The following is a 17,746-nucleotide window of genomic DNA, read 5'->3' on the forward strand; positions in this document are numbered from 1 at the left end:
CCCTCCCTCCCTCCCTCCCTCCCTCCCTCACAGTCTCCGGGCCTCCACAGACTGTCCTGTCCCACTCAGATGGTGGATTCTCCTTATTCTGTCATGCCTCGCCCCCCCCCCCCCCCCCCCCCCTCATAAATCATAAGGCGACGGTGGAGCGGCGGGAGATATAATATCACACGCTCACTGCGATGATAAAGGCCGATGTGATATTTATGATATTCCTTATATTACATACCACTATTATATTGCACTGCGGCGTGCTCCCATATCATATTAGATCCCTGCTTTATATTTCACCTCATCTCCACGTTTATACAATTTCGATTGAATAGTTTTATCTAAATCATATATTACATATATTATATTACATTGCATTGCATTATCTTATATTATAATGCATGTCATTATATATATCATATCACTATGGCATATGATGTCCCTATAGGTGACAGAGGGGCGTACGTGTCCCTGGTGTCTGACCCCTACACATGGTGTGTCCTCTCTGCCCAGGCTGAGCCCCTACGAGTGGTACAACCCCCACCCGTGTCTCCGGGAGCGCAAGGACCTGCTGGAGAACCAGTACACCCTTGGGAACAGCTTGTGGTTCCCCATCGGAGGCTTCATGCAGCAGGGCTCCGAGATCATGCCGAGGGCCCTGTCTACCCGATGTGTCAGCGGGGTGTGGTGAGTCGGAGCTGCTGCTGCTGCTGATGGCTCTGGGTGTCTGTGCATGTGTGTGTGCGTGTGTTTGTTTGTGTTTTTATGTGTGTGTGTTTGTGTGAGTGGGTGTGTGTGTGTTTGTGTATGTGTGTGTGTCTGTGTGTGAGTGTGTTTGTTTGTGTGGGTTTGCATACATGCATGTGTGTGTTTGTTTGTTTGTGTTTGCGTGTGCGTGTCTTTACTCAGCACGATGATGCCAGGCTGCTTGTATGGGGTTTATTTAATGTTTTTTAATTTTTTATTGTTGGTATTAATAATTCAAAAGCCATGTCCACCGGCTTAGTCAGATAGCATTTCTCAATTAATTTTCAGGTCTATTTAATTTATATTCTCTCTTTATTTATTATTTGTTTGTAATTTTTAAATAGTTTTTATTCAATGCTAGTTGGTCCTGAATGTCTTATTGAAGCCTATTGAAGATCATTCTCTCGAGAGAGTAAGCCTAATAAACTCTGTAGCTATGGGGGGGTAGGAGGAATAATCATCCCCCTATCGTAGATCATTGCAGAGCGTGCTTCCACAATAAAAGCCTGCGTGACCCAAGCCCCCCTGTTCTGTCATGACCCCTGTGCTCTGCCCTGCAGGTGGGCCTTCACCCTGATCATCATCTCCTCCTACACCGCCAACCTGGCCGCCTTCCTGACCGTCCAGAGGATGGAGGTGCCCATCGGCTCGCCGGACGACCTGGCCGACCAGACCAACATCGAGTACGGCACCATCCACGGAGGGAGCACCATGACCTTCTTCATGGTACGCTGTGTGTGTGTTTGTGTGTGTTGGTTTGTCAATGTGTGCGTGTGCGTGTGTATTTGTATTTTATTTGTAAAAATGTGTGTGTGTATGTGTTTTTCTTTGTAAATAGTGTGCATAAATGTGCGTGTTTGTGAAGTGTGTATGTGTGTATGTGTGTATTTGTGTGTGCGTGTGCATGCATGCGTGTGCGGTTGTGCTCGTGTGTGTGTACACAAATGTTTGTGCGTGTGTCTTCAACACTATGCCGGAGGTGTCATGTTATCCTCATATCTCCTCTTTGTCTCTGAGCTCCTATCCGGTCTGCTTTATGGCTGTTTATGTTTGTGTTAAGTGGCTGACTGCTTGTGTATACTTATACCACAGCTCCAGGCATCTGGGTTGGCATCTGGGTTTGTTTGGGTGTGTCTGAATGTGTGTTTGTATGCATACACAAAATCACACACACACAAAGTGTGTGTTTGTTGGCTGCAGTGAGCATGTTGTGTGAAATTATTGATTTGGTTTTGCGTGTGTGTACAAAGGGGGAAGACAGCAAGCTGGCCAATACATCTGCGTGTATGTGTTTGCCTGTGTTTGCCTGTGTTTTTGTGTGTGTTTTTGTGTGTGTGTGTGTGTGTGTGGTGGTAACCCGGCACGGTGAGCGAACCACCGCCTCCCGAAACAGGACACAACTTTGTTGGGCAAAAGCCAAAAAGGCATGTTAAATCCAAAATCAACAAAGTCTAATACGGAAAATAATACAACAATGGAAAAAACCTGGGAGGAATCGACAGTCCTATCCCCCGTGGGTTGAATCCCGTCTCCCACGAGGACCGGTCTCTCCGTACAGGAGACACACGGCTGGGAGAGCCCCGAATGAGTGGAGAAGTAGGCTATTTAAGACCTGCTTCTCTACCTGTTCCTCAGGTGCTCTGCATCTCCTTAATTGGCCCGGGCCGGGTTGCCACTGTGTGTGTGTGTGTGTGTGTGTGTGTGTGTGTGTGTGTGTGTGTGTGTGTGTGTGTGTGTGTGTGTGTGTGTGTGTGCCTGCCTGCCTGCCTGCCTGCCTGCCTGCCTGCCTGCCTGCCTGCCTGCCTGCCTGCCTGCCTGTTTATTTCTTAAACAGATTGCAGATTGCACCACGAGAAGGATACAAGAGGATACGACAACATCTGAGCTCATTGTTGTGGCTCATAAAAACAAACATCTGATTTCACACTTTATTACATTTCACCATATCTATTACACACACACACACACACACACACACACACACACACACACACACACACACACACACACACACACACACACACACACACACACACACACACACACACACACACACGCACACAGAACCACACACAGAAACACACGCACACACACACTCACACGGTCACACAGTCACACACACACACACACACACACACACACAAACACAAACCCACACGTATGCGCACACAAAGATCACCACACCTAGTGATTTCATCACAGAGAACAGCCGGTATCCGCCCCACTTACCCTCCCTCAAGCCCCACTCTTTTATTCTGATTTTCTCTTCGGACAGAATTGTAGACGACACAAAATGTAATCGTACGTTTATTCCCCTCATGCGTTTTCGGAGCGCGTCCAATCTCTCACCGCACACTGGACCACCTGCCGTGTTCCGATTGGTTTGGATTTGCTTGCCGGTCTTTGTAAACCGAGGCGTAACGGTTACATTATGAGGAGGTCATTTCCTTCGTCTGCCTTCTTTGTCCTCCTCTTACCTCACATTCTTTTTTTTTTACCTGTGTGTGCTTTTGATCCAATATCTTTCTCTATATTCCTCTGTATTCTGTTCTCCGCTGCCACATGCTATCAGTGCACTTATCTCAGGCTGGGCTTTCTCTCCCGGCTTTGTGACTCCTAATCTCTCATTGTTGACCCGCGGTTCATCCTTCATCCAAGTCAATACTTGCATTTAACATGCTTGCTTGCACCCACCAACGCACACACACACACACACACGCACACACACACACACACACACACACACACACACACACACACACACACACACACACACACACACACACACACACACACACACACACACACACAAAACAAGCGCATACACAAAAACAAGCGCACACACACGGACACCCACTTTTTGTGTTTGACTGCTGCTGCCTGCCTTTGTCAGGGCCCAAATTTTCAATCCCAATATTTTTTTCCCTGGATGAATATAGGTTGAATAATAAAAACACACATATGCAAGTGCACCTCTCCCCCCCCCCCACACACACACACACAGACACACCCACAGGATAGGCTACAGTTGATGTGTTTGCACAAGGGAGAACCTGACTGATATCTTTCCCTTCCCAGAATTCCCGGTACCAGACGTACCAGCGGATGTGGAACTACATGCACTCCAAGCAGCCCAGCGTGTTCGTGAAGAGCACGGAGGAGGGCATCGCCCGCGTGGTCAACTCCAAGTACGCCTTCCTGATGGAGAGCACCATGAACGAGTACCAGCGCGGACGCAACTGCAACCTCACCCAGATAGGAGGCCTGCTGGACACCAAGGGCTACGGCATCGGCATGCCGCTCGGTGAGGCTGCCGGGCAGAGGGGGCACGCAGGGGGTGGGGGGGTCGGGGTGGCGGTGTGGGTGGGGGGAGAGTTATGAGAGTTGGGTGGAAGCTGGTAACAAGATGGGATTATACTAGTGCTGTCAGTTAAACGCGTTATTAACGGCGTTAACGCAAACCAATTTTAACGGCGATAATCTTTTTCTTTTTTTTTTTGGCTCAAAACAAAGAAGCAGTAGCCTGACTGCTATGTTCAAGGCAGTATGTTTGTATGTTCATCGTTAAATTGCATTATAGGCTTTTTTTTTGTATCATCCTGTTTTGATCAGTATATGCCAATGTTGTTCATCAATAAAAAAACATTTGCACAAGGCAAGCCGATGCACTTCTCCATGTTGATAAGAGCATTAAAATGAGAAAAAATAATGGGACAAAGAAATCAAGGGATATTTAGCATAGACAATTTTTTAGTCGTGAGTTAACAATGACATTTAATGCGTTTAATCGCGATTAAATATTTAAATCGCTTGACAGCACTAGATTATACCCTAAGAAGAGGGTAACAAGGTGGGGATGGATTCAACTATTTGCCTACTAGTTTTAGTAAGAGTGGTCATAGTAATAGTAGTAGTGGCGGTGGTGGCGGTGTTGCTGGGGGTGGTGGTCGTGGTAGTAGTAGTAGTAGTAGTGGTGGTGGTGGTAGTAGTAGCAGTAGTATGTTGCTCATTTAGAATAGCCAGGCTGAAGTTTATTTTAAGTTGTCAGTTTAGCTAGGTAAGGATAGTTATGTTACTGAGCAAGAAAGATAAGGTGAATGGACAGATAAGGGCAGAGGTAGAACGACGCTATGACACCAGCAGCTAACTCTCTTTATAACGGTGGTCGGTTGTTTTGTTAAAGCCTTGTTTTTCAACTGTTTTCTGTCTTCTTAGCCTATGTTCTGTGCTTAACAATCGCTGGCCAGCGGCTTGGTATTGAGCGGCCTCGGCTTGTAATCTCACACTTTATCTTCCCCCATAATCCTCTCTGCTCATCCTCACCCTGTGAGGATGAGCCTCCTCATACAATCCTTTATTCTGCCAGAGCTCTTGGCTGCACTCCTCATTTCTCATCTTGTCTCAAATACCTCCTTTGACCTCAACACCTCCCATCTTCTCTCTGCCCCTCACTCCTTTTTTTCCTCTGTTCGTTCCTTTGCTTCTTCCTTTCTTCTTTCCCTCTTTCATTCCTTTCATCCGTTCTGTCTTCCCTGTTTGATGTTCTTCTCTTGTTGCTCATGTGTTCCTCTTTTTGTGTCCCTGTGCGGGTGTGCGCGTTTTTGTGGGTGTGTCTGTCTATGCGTGTGCGCGTGCGTGCGTGTTTGTGTCCGCGCGTGCATTTGTACTTTGTGTGTGTGTGTGTGTGTGTGTGTGTGTGTGTGTGTGTGTGTGTGTGTGTGTGTGTGCGTGTGTGCGTGTGTGTGTGTGTGTGTGTGTGTGTGTGTGTGTGTATGTGTGTGTGTGTGTGTGTGTGTGCGTGCGTGTGCGTGTGTGTGTGTGTGTGTGTGTGCGCGTGTGTGCGTCACGCGCGAGGCAGGCTCTCCGTTCAGAGAGGAGATCACGATGGGCATCCTGCAGATGCAGGAGAACAACCGCCTGGAGATCCTGAAGAGGAGGTGGTGGGAGGGCGGCCAATGTCCCAGGGAGGAGGACCACCGCGCAAAAGGTCAGTCCCTCCTCTCCCCCGTCCCCCTCTCCCACCCCTCTCTAATTCCTCCTCTCCCTGCGGGCAGCTCCCTCTCCCCTAACAGTCTGGCTAATGGCTAATGCCTAACCTAATGTCCTTGTGAAGAGTGCTTAGCTCACTCTACTGTTCTGAATGTCTGCTGTTTGTCCCAGGTGGCCCTTGATGGGGAATTTATTGGACAGCAAGGGTGCATGGGAACACACTCGTGCACTCTCTCGTGAATGCGCGCGTGTGTGTGCGTGGGTGCTCACGTGTGCGTGTGTGTGTGTACATTTGTTTGTGTGTGTGTGTACCCGCGTTTGTTTGTGCTTGCTGGTGCAGTCGTGTATGAATAAATGGCAATAGCCGTATCTATGTCCCCGTGAGCCAGCTTATGTATGTAAGGGTTCAGATAAAATGGGCTAATCTTAATTGAAGTGAAATAAGAACCTTTAGCTATTTTGATAATTAAGTTTTTAGCTATTTCAAACCAATGTGATTGCAAGAGGAGCAGCGAAATTAGGACTACATTATAAAATGCCCAAACATTATTTATTCCAAACCGCTCTTCCGTTCCACACTATTCCCGCTGAAACTAATTCACGCAGTCAAGTCAAGGTTGAGTTTTTGGCAACTAGTACATTTTATTCTCCAAAATGTATGAGAAAACTTTTCATATATTCAGCAGACTGTGTGTGTGTGTATGTGTGGGTTTGTGTGTGTTGGTTTGAATGCAATGCAATGCGATATAAATGCGTATAACTTAATTTAGTTTTAGTATTTTAGTACTTTCATAGTACTTCACTAATACTATTGAGTCATTTAGCAGACGCAGTTATGCCAAACAGTGAACTAAGATACTTCGTTAGAAGTAAGAGTACACTCTGCTCTCTCCCCCTCACTCCCCCTCTTCCCCCCTCTCTCCCACTCTCTCTCCCCTCACTCCTTCTCTCTCTACCCTCTCTCTCCCTCCCTCCACCACTCTCCCCCTCTATCTCCTCCCTCCCCCTCTCTCTCCCCTTTCTTCCCCTGTCTCCCCTCTCTCCCCCTATCTCCCCCTCTCTCCCCTCTCCCTCCTCCCTCCCCCTCTCTCTCCCCTCTCCCCCTCCCCCAGGCCTGGGCATGGAGAACATTGGCGGTATCTTTGTGGTTCTCATCTGCGGGCTGATCATCGCCGTGTTCGTGGCCATCATGGAGTTCGTGTGGTCCACGCGGCGGTCGGCCGAGACCGACGAGGTACGCCCCCACACCTGCCCTCGCCGAACCCCCAGACACACCCCAGTAGGTCACCATGGCAACCCGCCAACCCTTCCGCTTGTTTAATGGTGCGCTTGCGTATCTTCCGTTGGGTGTGTAATATATCTGTGTGTGTGTGTGATTTTGAGAGAATTCAATTTACGAACATTAACCATCTGTGTGTTTTTCGTTATCCTGTGTGTTTGTGTGCGTTGTTGTTTTGTGTATGTGTGCGGGTGCGGGCTATGCTATTGGGGGTTCCATGTGCAATGTTATGTGCACGTGCCGTGAAAACATTATGTTTCTGCAAAGTTGTGCTGTTATACGGTTAGTGGCCAGTACGAGCCTCTCTGTAAATAATGAACACATAATAAAGTGACATTGCAGGACATGCCGTGCCTGAACACGGGACACTTTTGCGCCGTTAGTGTCGTTCGCTTGACAGAATGGCAATAGGTGTGGTCATGAGATAAACTTGTTACATGGAGAAGCAATATTGAGACTTTGGCAATATTTGCTGACAATAAAAGGCATATAGCGTGACTTGTTTTCCCCTGGCATTAAATGTCATGATGTATCTTCCTTTACATGCCTCACCTGTACGCTGGTATCCCCCGTTTCCATTCCTGGATTGTGTCTCACCCATCGTACTGTGCGTCTCCCTCTCTCTCTCTTTTTCTTCCTTTGCTTCTCTCTCTCTTTCTCTCTCAAACTCACACACCTCCTGTCATTGGGCCATCAGTGTCTGTCTTCTGATAATGAGTACTGTTTCTGTTTATGTAAGCACATTATTTTCATTTTATTTTTCATTTTGATGAAATGTGGTTTTATGTGTGTGTGTGTGTGTGTGTGTGTGTGTGTGTGTGTGTGTGTGTGTGTGTGTGTGTGTGTGTGTGTGTGTGTGTGTGTGTGTGTGTGTGTGTTGTGGATGGATTATTGCACATTTCAGTGGCCTGTTTGGGTGGTTGGAAGAAACATGCTGGATTTGTGTTTATATCTGTGTGTCTGTGTATGTGTTTTCAGGCCCGCCTCTCTGTTCATCGTGCAGTCATTATGGGCCGCCCATTTATTAAACATTTAGATGTTTTGTGTTCGGATTGTAATAACTCTCTACTCTTGGAATATCCTCTCATCTCTGCCCATCCTACCATGCTCCCCCATTACCTTGTGGTTTCTCCCTTCCTCTGTTCCCCTCCTCCTACCACTCCCACATTCTTGTAACATCTTTGCCCCATGTGTCTGTGAGTGACTTTTTTGTCTTTACCTCCACCTACCTCGTGGTTTTTTCTTGCTTTTCTCCATCCCCATCTTCCTGCTCTTACCTCTTCCTTTCTGCCCCCCTCATTTTACTTTCATCCTGCCATCTGCCGACTTTGCGTCCTCGGCCCCTCCCCCCTTTCCTACCCTCGTCTCCTCCCTCTCTTCTCCTCTCTCCCCCTCCTTCCTTCCTCTTTTCCGTCGCTCCTCCCCCTCTCCCAGGTGTCTGTCTGTCAGGAGATGCTCACCGAGTTTCGAAACGCCGTCTCCTGTAAGAAGAGTTCCCGCTCCCGCCGCCGCCGGCCCGCCTCCAGCTCCTCCGCCCTGCGCCACCCCGGCCGCGTCACCCTGGGGGCCCCCCGGCCCCTGCGCCTTGTCCGCGAGATGCGCCTCAGCAACGGCAAGCTGTACAGCGGCGCCGGGACCCTGACGGGCGGAGCCGGGCCCTTGGTTGGCGGAGCCGGGGAAGGCGGAGGCGGAGCAGCGGAAGGGTCCGCGGCCGCAGACCTGGGCCCGGGGCCCCAGCGCATCCTGGAGTTCCCTCTGGGGGCCAGCACCACCCCGCCTCCCCCGGCCCCCGCCGGCGTGACGGCGCTGGCCCCGCGCGGCTGCAGCCACGTGCGGATCTGCCAGGAGTGCCGCCGGATCCAGAACCTCCGCGGCGACACCGGCCTGGGGCCGTCCGCCTCCACGCGCATCCCGCCCTCCTCGGCGCCCCTCCCCCGGCTACCGCCGCCCCCGCCCCCGTCCTCCTCCAACACAGACAGCGAGGGCGGGGGAGGGCCCAGCCCGAGGCGGCCGCAGACCCCCGGGCCCCTCCCACCTCCGCCGAGCAGCAAGGCCGCAGACTTCTTGGCCGAGCAGGACTGAGCCCGGGGATGATGGAGGTCACAGAGCAGCGCTGGGGGGTCAAAAGGAAAAGGGCTCTCTCGGAAGACATGGCTCTCCCTCTCCACCCGCCAGCAACGTCAGGTCACAGAGAAGGTGGAGAGAAGGGGCCATGAAGACTCAGAAACTAAGGGGAACCTGAAGGAGGTCAGCCCATGGAAAGTGAGGGGAGCATCAGATGGAGTAAGAGACCTGTAGACTCCCAGGCGTACACCAAACAGTATGGCCATGAACGGCCAGCGCTTTCCTGCCTGGCGGTCGAGTTGTGCTCTTGAAGATGGCTCCCTCTTCACCTGCCTGCTGTCTACACACACAAACACAAACGATATCCAAACAGGGACAGCAGTGTGATGGATCAGCGAGCGGCAGCACATCATCATCACTGTGTCCGAGCTACTGTTCACTCTTGGCTCTCCTTTCCCTCCGTCTCGGTGTACTTCTCAGAGGTCAGGAGCTTGGTTTGGATCCACAAAAAAAGACCTTTGTTTGCCTCTACACTGGCTGGAGAGGAGTCGGCCTTAGAGGACAGACTTTATCCGTATGTGATCTTATCAGAGCGTGACTTTCAGACAGACAATATTTCCTGTTGTTTTTCCTTTCTTTCTTGGATGTCTTTCTTTGTTTGTTACCATTATTCCAAGTGGAAATTAGAGAAAAAAAAAATACAATAAAATACTATTTGTGACACATTTGTGGTGGATTAGAACATAATGTGACCATACCATGCCTACCCTAAACGTTTTGTGTTCCTCCCCCTGCGTCCCACCCGGACGCCTCTCAAGTTGCTTAGAGAGTGTGGTTGATGAAATAATTTCTCGTCCGGTCTGCATTTGTAGTGAGTGAATGGGACGCGTTCATGTTGAACTGTGTATGTTCATTCTAAGTCGGTCAGTAATTAACCAAAGGGAGGGCAGCTGTGTATCCCAGGATCGCATCGTTTTATCAATGTGTGATAATCCAACAGTGACAGACAACAAAAGGGTACGAGAGGCTCTGAAATGTACAATTTGTGTTTCTAATGAAATGGCGCAACTCTTGCTGTGGTTCCTTTTCTTTTCTTAATATTTGTACCCCTGATTTCACAGAATGAAAGGAGACAGGGTATTGGAATCAGAGAATATAGAGAGAGAGAGAGAGAGAGAGAGAGAGAGAGAGAGAGAGAGAGAGAGAGAGAGAGAGAGAGAGAGAGAGAGAGAGAGAGACGGGGAAAGAGAGAGAGAGAGAGAGAGAGAGAGAGAGAGAGAGAGAGAGAGAGAGAGAGAGAGAGAGACGGGGAGAGAGAGACGGGGAGAGAGAGAGAGAGAGAGAGACAGGGAGAGACGGGGAGAGAGAGACGGGGAGAGAGAGACGGGGAGAGAGGATAGAGGAACAAATCTTCTGGCGGATGTAACGGGATGCCACGGTAACTGAATTATAAATCCCTCATTGAACTACTTCCATTACCAGATCTATCCTGATCTGGTGGTTCTGGGCATCTTCTAGAGATGTTTCCACTTCCAGTGGGGAATTTCTGCAGCTTTCTGCTGCTCTGTTTTTTCAAAGCGACAGAGTTGGCGGAGCGTGCCAGAGGCTCTGCTGCCAGAGTCACAGCCCCGACAACACAGCCCCGTCAATAGTGTGCCATAGATCCGCGGCGCCCAGTGACCCCCTTCAGCGACAGCAACACACTCATTCAGGATTGAGCTGGAACTTATAGGCAAACACAATAAACACAATTGGCAGAAGGAATCGATTGTCAGGTGTTTTTTTTTTTGCGCTCCTGCTTTTTCCCCTCTGTTCAGAAATGGAACCCAGCCTGCTTTGTTTTTGTTTTGCTCATGTGTTTGAGACCGTTTGACGCATGAAGTGCCGGTCTGGGTTGCTAGCGTAATACCTTTTGGGGATGGTGGTTGTCGTGAATCAAATCATCCGAGTGGGTGATCGTCCGCTTTCTACATCGAAAACTATAGAGGGCACATGCAGGGCCTAGAACGCTATGTGATACCGTAATTGTTTTGTGGTGTCGATGCTGTTGTCCACCGGGGAACACTATTACAAATCACTACGATTACAATGGCAAATAAGGCCCGGCAAAGAATAATGTTTTTTCCTTGTTAACCATGACACTGTCGAGTCAGTCGGTCGTAACGTTGGCGGACAAACAGTAAATATTCACGGGTTAGCCTATTATACTTGCAGGGAAGGTATGGTGGGGAGTGTATTGCAATTTAAATGTGTGTGATCGCCTTGTAAACAAGGCACAACACTAGAGGGTTGTACACGACACCAGCCCTTTTACTGATCGCTCAATGCTGAACCATTCTAGGTTCATCCCCCTCCTCTCCGTCGTCTGATGTTTAATTGTTTTGTTTTGTAAAAAATGACTGCAAACTCATGGACATTAGCCATCCAACATGCACATGACAGAAGTGAATGTGAACACACACACACACACACCTCAACAAACTATGAGACAAACTGTCTCTCACACACACACACACACACACCACAACACACACACACACACACACACACACACACACACACACACACACACACACACACACACACACACACACACAGTTTATGATACATGTTTCTCACACACACTCAAGTCACACATCCCATCAGACACAAACACACACCCACGCACACAACACTGTCTTTAGTATAGCGTTATTTCCTCTTCTTCAACGATGAAGTCAGGTGAACATACCTGATGAGCTGAATTGTGTAGCTGCTCAAAATGATTTTACCATCGAACAAATAGTTTGTGTTAACTGCAGTCAACAAGCTACTGGGGACCATGTTAGAATATGAATGGATGTCAGGCTGTAGGGATATGAGGACGGGGGGGGGGGGGGGGGGTCACTAAACTCACTGAAGAGGGGTCGATGCGAGGGGTCTTTCGATACAAAAAAAAAGATTTTTGTTTACTTTTTTTTCCCAATTCATATTTCTATACTAGTGATACATGGATAATTGAAACAATGATGAATATTATTATGATTAAATCGTTATTATTCCTATTGAACTGAAAGTGGTGTCTCCCGGTGCATTTTGTTTGTGCTGAAGTGGCCTGCAGGCAGGAGTTAGTGTAAAGGTTTGCTAAAGCTCTTCAGAGAGCCACACATTATTGCTGAAACCTTAGCAGATTCTCTTCAGTCAAATAACAAGCACTTCCACATTCTACAGTGTCTTATCTGTGCTGTGCAAACAGACGGCTGTGAGAGTCTACATTCTGGTATGTTCTGATAACAAAGCCTATATTTTGAAGTTGGAATATTTTATTAAGCATAATAATAGAGAATACATTTTTATTTATTTAATAACAGCTAAACAGTTAAAGACAGACCACAGGCCCTAAAATTTTTTAGAAAAGTGTAGACTGCCCACACTTTTCTTTTGCATAAATAGCTTCAAGCTTAAACATTCGATTTGCATTTGCTCATCATGTTCCACATCAAAATATGGAAACATGAAAAAAATGTATGAGAAGCAAATGGATTTGACTACCTACATTTATATCATTGCTTTTATATATCATATCATATGCATAATAACGTATAAAATGCTATCAACATAATTATTATATGTCATTAGCATAAAATCTAAATAAATCTGTGAAATTTTAAAAATCCACTTGTCATCCCAGATAGTCTTGAGAAACACAGAATAACACAAAGCAGTATTTCAAGACATTAAATATAACTCCAAAGTGTATTTGTGGTGCAACAAGCTAAGAGGAAGTACAATTTTAACCATTGATTCTTCATCTTACCATATTACACAAATCAGATTTAATCAAATACTTCCAATAGCGCTTGTACATCACAATGCATCATGGGATTTTTGGTTAGCGACACTCTGAAAATCCCTAGGTTAAATATATACATGATTGTACCTGTAGCTGTTATATATATATAATTATTATTTTTATTATATATTGTATATATTTGTTATTGCAGTGAAAGAGTGGTATCTCAATCTTATTTCTTCTTTGGATGTGCCACTGCAACCTGGGAATACGTGATGTCATCCTCCTCAGCATATTTCTCATTGGATAATAATAGGCTGAGAGAGAGAGAGAGAGAAAGAGAGAGAGAGAGAGAGAGAGAGAGAGAGAGAGGGAGAGAGAGAGAGAGAGAGAGAGAGAGAGAGAGAGAGAGAGAGAGAGAGAGAGAGAGAGAGAGAGAGAGAGAGAGAGAGAGAGAAAGAGAGAGAGAGAGAGAGAGAGAGAGAGAGAGAGAGAGAGAGAGAGAGAGAGAGAGAGAGAGAGAGAGAGAGAGAGAGAGAGAGAGAGACACATGCTTTCTATATTTCCACCAGCATATTGCTATATTTCTGTGTGCGTGGTCTAATAACAACCTTGATATTAATGGGCTATTATCAACTTCACGTTGGTTCCCTCATCATGAGATTTCAAATCATTATTCTTTGGACTAATTACTTCCGACCATTCTGTCGGATATCACGGTTAGTTTTTTGCGGTTATCTGCTTGTAAAAATAATAATTTCAGCACATACAACAAAAGCATATCACTGAAGAAATGTCAGCATAGAAAAAAACATGTGTCAGTGTTTCTTACCTTCTCTCATTTAGCTCCAGATGCCCCGGTTATTTCTGCATCGGCTCCGCTTGTATCTGGGCACAAGATGTTTAAGTAAGGCAAGCATTTAAGATAAGGACAAAGGAGAAAAGAAACAGCTGTACTCACCACTGGGGACTATGTGGTTGAGAGTTGTTTCCCTAGAAGCACAGCAATGAACAAAGCTGTGGTAAATCATTCATCATTCATCAGCGCCAAAAGGCTACTTCCATTTTCAACAAATTAACTCTATAATCGATTAATTATCTATTCATTTTATAAACACAAATTAAATTTGATATGGCTTTGCACTTTTGATAAAGTACAGTTTATCGTATTATTTTGAAACGGGCTTAGAGTACATATGGTACATATATGATTAAAATAACCCATATTTTTTTTCCAATTCAAACTTCTAAACCCCAAAAAGCAGCAATTAGATGGATTTTAACTGTATTAACTCATGGTACAATTCAAGCCATCCACGTTGAAACAATTCCAAAATATTGGGCCGAGTTGTTTGCGAAAATATGAGTCTCCTCCAACATGTTGATGGATCTCTTCATTTAGTGTTGTTCATAAATATATTATCTACAATAATTCTTATTACGGTATTGCTATGTGCCATGCTAAGCCAATTTAATTGAGGGAGGGATAATAACAATACTACAATAGGCCTTTTGATTGACGATTGGTACTGCTTTACCTTGAACTACAAGAGTAGTTCAAGGTAAAGCATAATACCATAGGGGAAGACGGTGAGGCTGCAGGTGTACTGGCCCCCGTCAGCCATCACTACCTCTCGGATGACCGCCGAAAAATCTTTTGCGGAAGAGTTTTTTTAAAGAGAATCTGCCCTTCAGAGGACTGTCGAGATTAGATACAGATATTGATAGATAACTTAGAATTGGTTTCGTTGTGTTTTTGACCACATAACTCCACTGCATCTGTTTCACTTTGTTTTTCTCCTGGGTTTGGGAGTTCGCAGGGAAGGATGACGTCAGAGCCAGTGTATCCCAGCAACGTAGGAGGTATGGCGATCTCAACATGAACAAACAACACCAATAATACAATCAAGTAGTTAGAAAGAGTTAAGGAAACCATCATAAATAGTGGCCGAATAATGTCCATGGCCAATGATGTCAGTAAAATAAATGAAAATGACAGCTTATGTAGCCTTTAGAAGACACGGACACCAGATGAAGACTCAGAGAGGGAGAGAACCTGCAAGCAGAACCTTCAGTCAGCAGGTGAGTCATAGTTCCTGTTTTAACAATCAATCATACAAAAATAAATATAATTTGCGTGTCATAAACCAAAGGCTTGTTAAGCCCTTTGAGACTATATATATATATATATATATATATATATATATATATATATATATATATATGTATTTTAATCCAAATAAAGATTACAGATATATAAAATATCGTACAACTAGATGTACCATATCTTAGTACGCTAATAAACAAGCGGATAGAATAAAGAAGTTCACGTCTTGAACATACTCAAATCACATCAACGTAATTTTAAAACATTTTTCACATACAATGTGACTTACCTTGAACTACAAGTAGAGTGTTTCCTCTAATATTATGACTGGGGAAGACGGTGAGGCTGCAGGTGTACTGCCCCCGTCAGCCATCACTACCTTTCAGATGACCGCTGAAATATCATGATCTGAAGAGTTTCTACATGTGACAAGAGAATCTGCCCTTCAGAGGGCTTTCGGGAATAAATACATCCGATGTTGGTCGATAAATTAATTGGATTTGAAATGTTTATGACAACAGAATCCCAATGCATCTAGGTGACTTTGTTTATTTCTGGGTTTCAGAGTTTGCAGGGAAGGATAACATCACAGCCAGTGTATCCCACCACCGTAGGATGAATGACGATCTCTTGCGCGAACTGGAGGGCTAAACAACATGAACAAACAACACCAATAATGAATACATTCAAATAGAAGTACAAATATAATACATATGAAGCAGGCTAAAGGCCTAGATACAAGTACGCAATAAATACAATAGATACAATTATGTAATAAATATAATAAAATATAACTGCAAGCGAGGATTAACCGTGTCAGAGCAAAATGAAAAGTCAAAAACATACTAATGGAAGATATATTAATATGACAAATTCATGACGGAAATGAATACATACAAGAGGAATATGTGTTAGTTAAAAAACGGTTCATTTCAGAGTAAAGCACCATCATCAAAAGTCCAATATGTAAAATGACTACATTTGTGACACCATTGATTATGAAGTGAAAAGTATGAGTTAGTTTGGAGCTAGTCTACTCTCCTGTGGGTAGAATTAAGAAAACCAAGACAAAAAGTCGCCAGCAACTCTCCATGGCCAATAACGTTGTAAAATAATTTGTAGAATGAATGATAATGCAATAACACTAATTAGTTTTGGTCAATTTATGACAGCTTATAGCCTAGAGAGGAAGAAGACACAGACACATGTAGAATGTGTCTAAAGTCAGTCGGTGAGTTCCTATTTAACAATCAGTCACCGCAAACAGCCTACACAAAAGTAACCAAAAGCTTAGACAGCCATAATCATCAATCACGATCATGTAATTTATTACAAATAAATATTTAAAATATGTAAAATAGCTTACAACTCGAGAGACCATACTCGATAGGAAAGATATCATGCACGTATGTGTTCTTGTAATAATTCATTCTAAGGAAACAGGAAGTTGAGACAGACCTCTCGCAAGGTTATGAATACACAACCAGTGGTAGTTTACAGTGGTGTATAAAGTACTCAAAAGCCATACTTAAGTAAAAGTACAGATACCTTACTGGAAAATTACTTAAGTAAAAGTAAAAGTCACCTTTTAGAATAGTACTTAAGTAAAAGTATTAAAGAATCTGATCTTTACTGTACTTAAGTATCAAAAGTACTTTTCTGATATTAAATGTACTTAAGTACTGAAAGTAAAAGTACAAGTAACTGCTGTTAATAAAAAAGCGGTGAAAGAACCTTACTAGTTTAAAATGTTGTGCTGGTGGTATTTATTTTGAGGTCGTGAAGTTTCTAATTTTTTGATTGAGACCTGTATGATTTTGCTTCGATTATTGTTGTTTCCCCTTCGTTGTTGATCTTTTTTGAAAACATCCTTCCACTGCATATTGCAGTCCATTTTGCCATTATCTGGATGCTGTCGCGGAGTTACTCCAAAAAAAAATCACTGACACTGACAGATATCTTAGCCCGACCTATTATCCCGCAAGCGCTGGTACACGTTACTTAATATTGATTTTGGTGTCATCCAGGATCGCGGATTTTCGGAAAACTTAAGTCCCTGCCCAAAAAGGGTATTTAAATTAGCTTTGTAGCAAAAATGGCACATATACAGCGTATTGAAGTGTATAAGATAGTGTTGTAATACTGCGTGTACAAACCAGCCTGATACAAATAGTAGAATTTTGATAGCCCTTGCCCTCGTCCTAGCCATGCATTTGTGTGTTGACAGTCGTAGGAGTTTTGATCGACGTAGCAACAGTAACTAAGCAAGGGGGCTTTGCGAACGTGCGCTGGGACAGCTGATTCGCCAAACAGGCTCGCAGTCTGTGTTCTACCACAGTCCCCGACGTTATTCTCATATCTCTCATGATTCATTTTTTTTTTTCTAAAGCTGAGTTGATTTTGTAACGAGTAACGAAGGTTTCAAGGGAAATGTAGCGGAGTAAAAGTATCCGTTTTCTTCGCAAAATGTAGCGAAGTAAAAGTAAAAGTACAGAGAAATATAAGTAGTAAAGTAAAGTACAAATATCCAAAAAAAATACTTAAGTACAGTAACGAAGTATTTCTACTTCGCTACTATACAACACTGGTAGTTTAGGGAGAGAACATATACAGTATATACGGCTAGAGTACAGGCGCCAAATGTTTAATTTGGGGCCTGTACCCTAGCCGTACAGAAATCATTTCACAATGCATCATGAAATGTGTATTTAGTGAAAGGAATTTCACTAAATTCATCAAAAGTCACTGGAAAGAGATAGGAATATGGCCATTAGACCTATCCAACATTGGAAACTGT

At 44.8% G+C, this 17,746-nt stretch overlaps 1 protein-coding gene across 3 annotated transcripts in view; it reads left to right on the forward strand.

Annotated features, from left to right (window-relative positions):
* The window catches only part of grik5 (glutamate receptor, ionotropic, kainate 5), a 38,935-nt gene extending 28,864 nt beyond the window's left edge, over nucleotides 1-10,071 (forward strand). The window contains exons 14-20 of one of the 3 annotated variants that reach the window (XM_056601643.1): nucleotides 505-678; nucleotides 1,299-1,464; nucleotides 3,817-4,042; nucleotides 5,597-5,725; nucleotides 6,840-6,961; nucleotides 7,704-7,740; nucleotides 8,441-8,493. In XM_056601643.1, coding sequence (XP_056457618.1) covers nucleotides 505-678; nucleotides 1,299-1,464; nucleotides 3,817-4,042; nucleotides 5,597-5,725; nucleotides 6,840-6,961; nucleotides 7,704-7,740; nucleotides 8,441-8,493 — 907 coding nt within the window. Of the gene's footprint in view, nucleotides 1-504; nucleotides 679-1,298; nucleotides 1,465-3,816; nucleotides 4,043-5,596; nucleotides 5,726-6,839; nucleotides 7,007-7,703; nucleotides 7,741-8,387 lie in introns of all 3 variants that reach the window. The other 2 variants (XM_056601642.1, XM_056601641.1) reach the window with 2 other exon arrangements.
* The last annotated feature ends 7,675 nt before the right edge of the window (nucleotides 10,072-17,746 follow it).

Source organism: Gadus chalcogrammus, chromosome 11, assembly GCF_026213295.1.
Source record: "Gadus chalcogrammus isolate NIFS_2021 chromosome 11, NIFS_Gcha_1.0, whole genome shotgun sequence".
Taxonomy (NCBI): Eukaryota; Metazoa; Chordata; class Actinopteri; order Gadiformes; family Gadidae; genus Gadus; species Gadus chalcogrammus.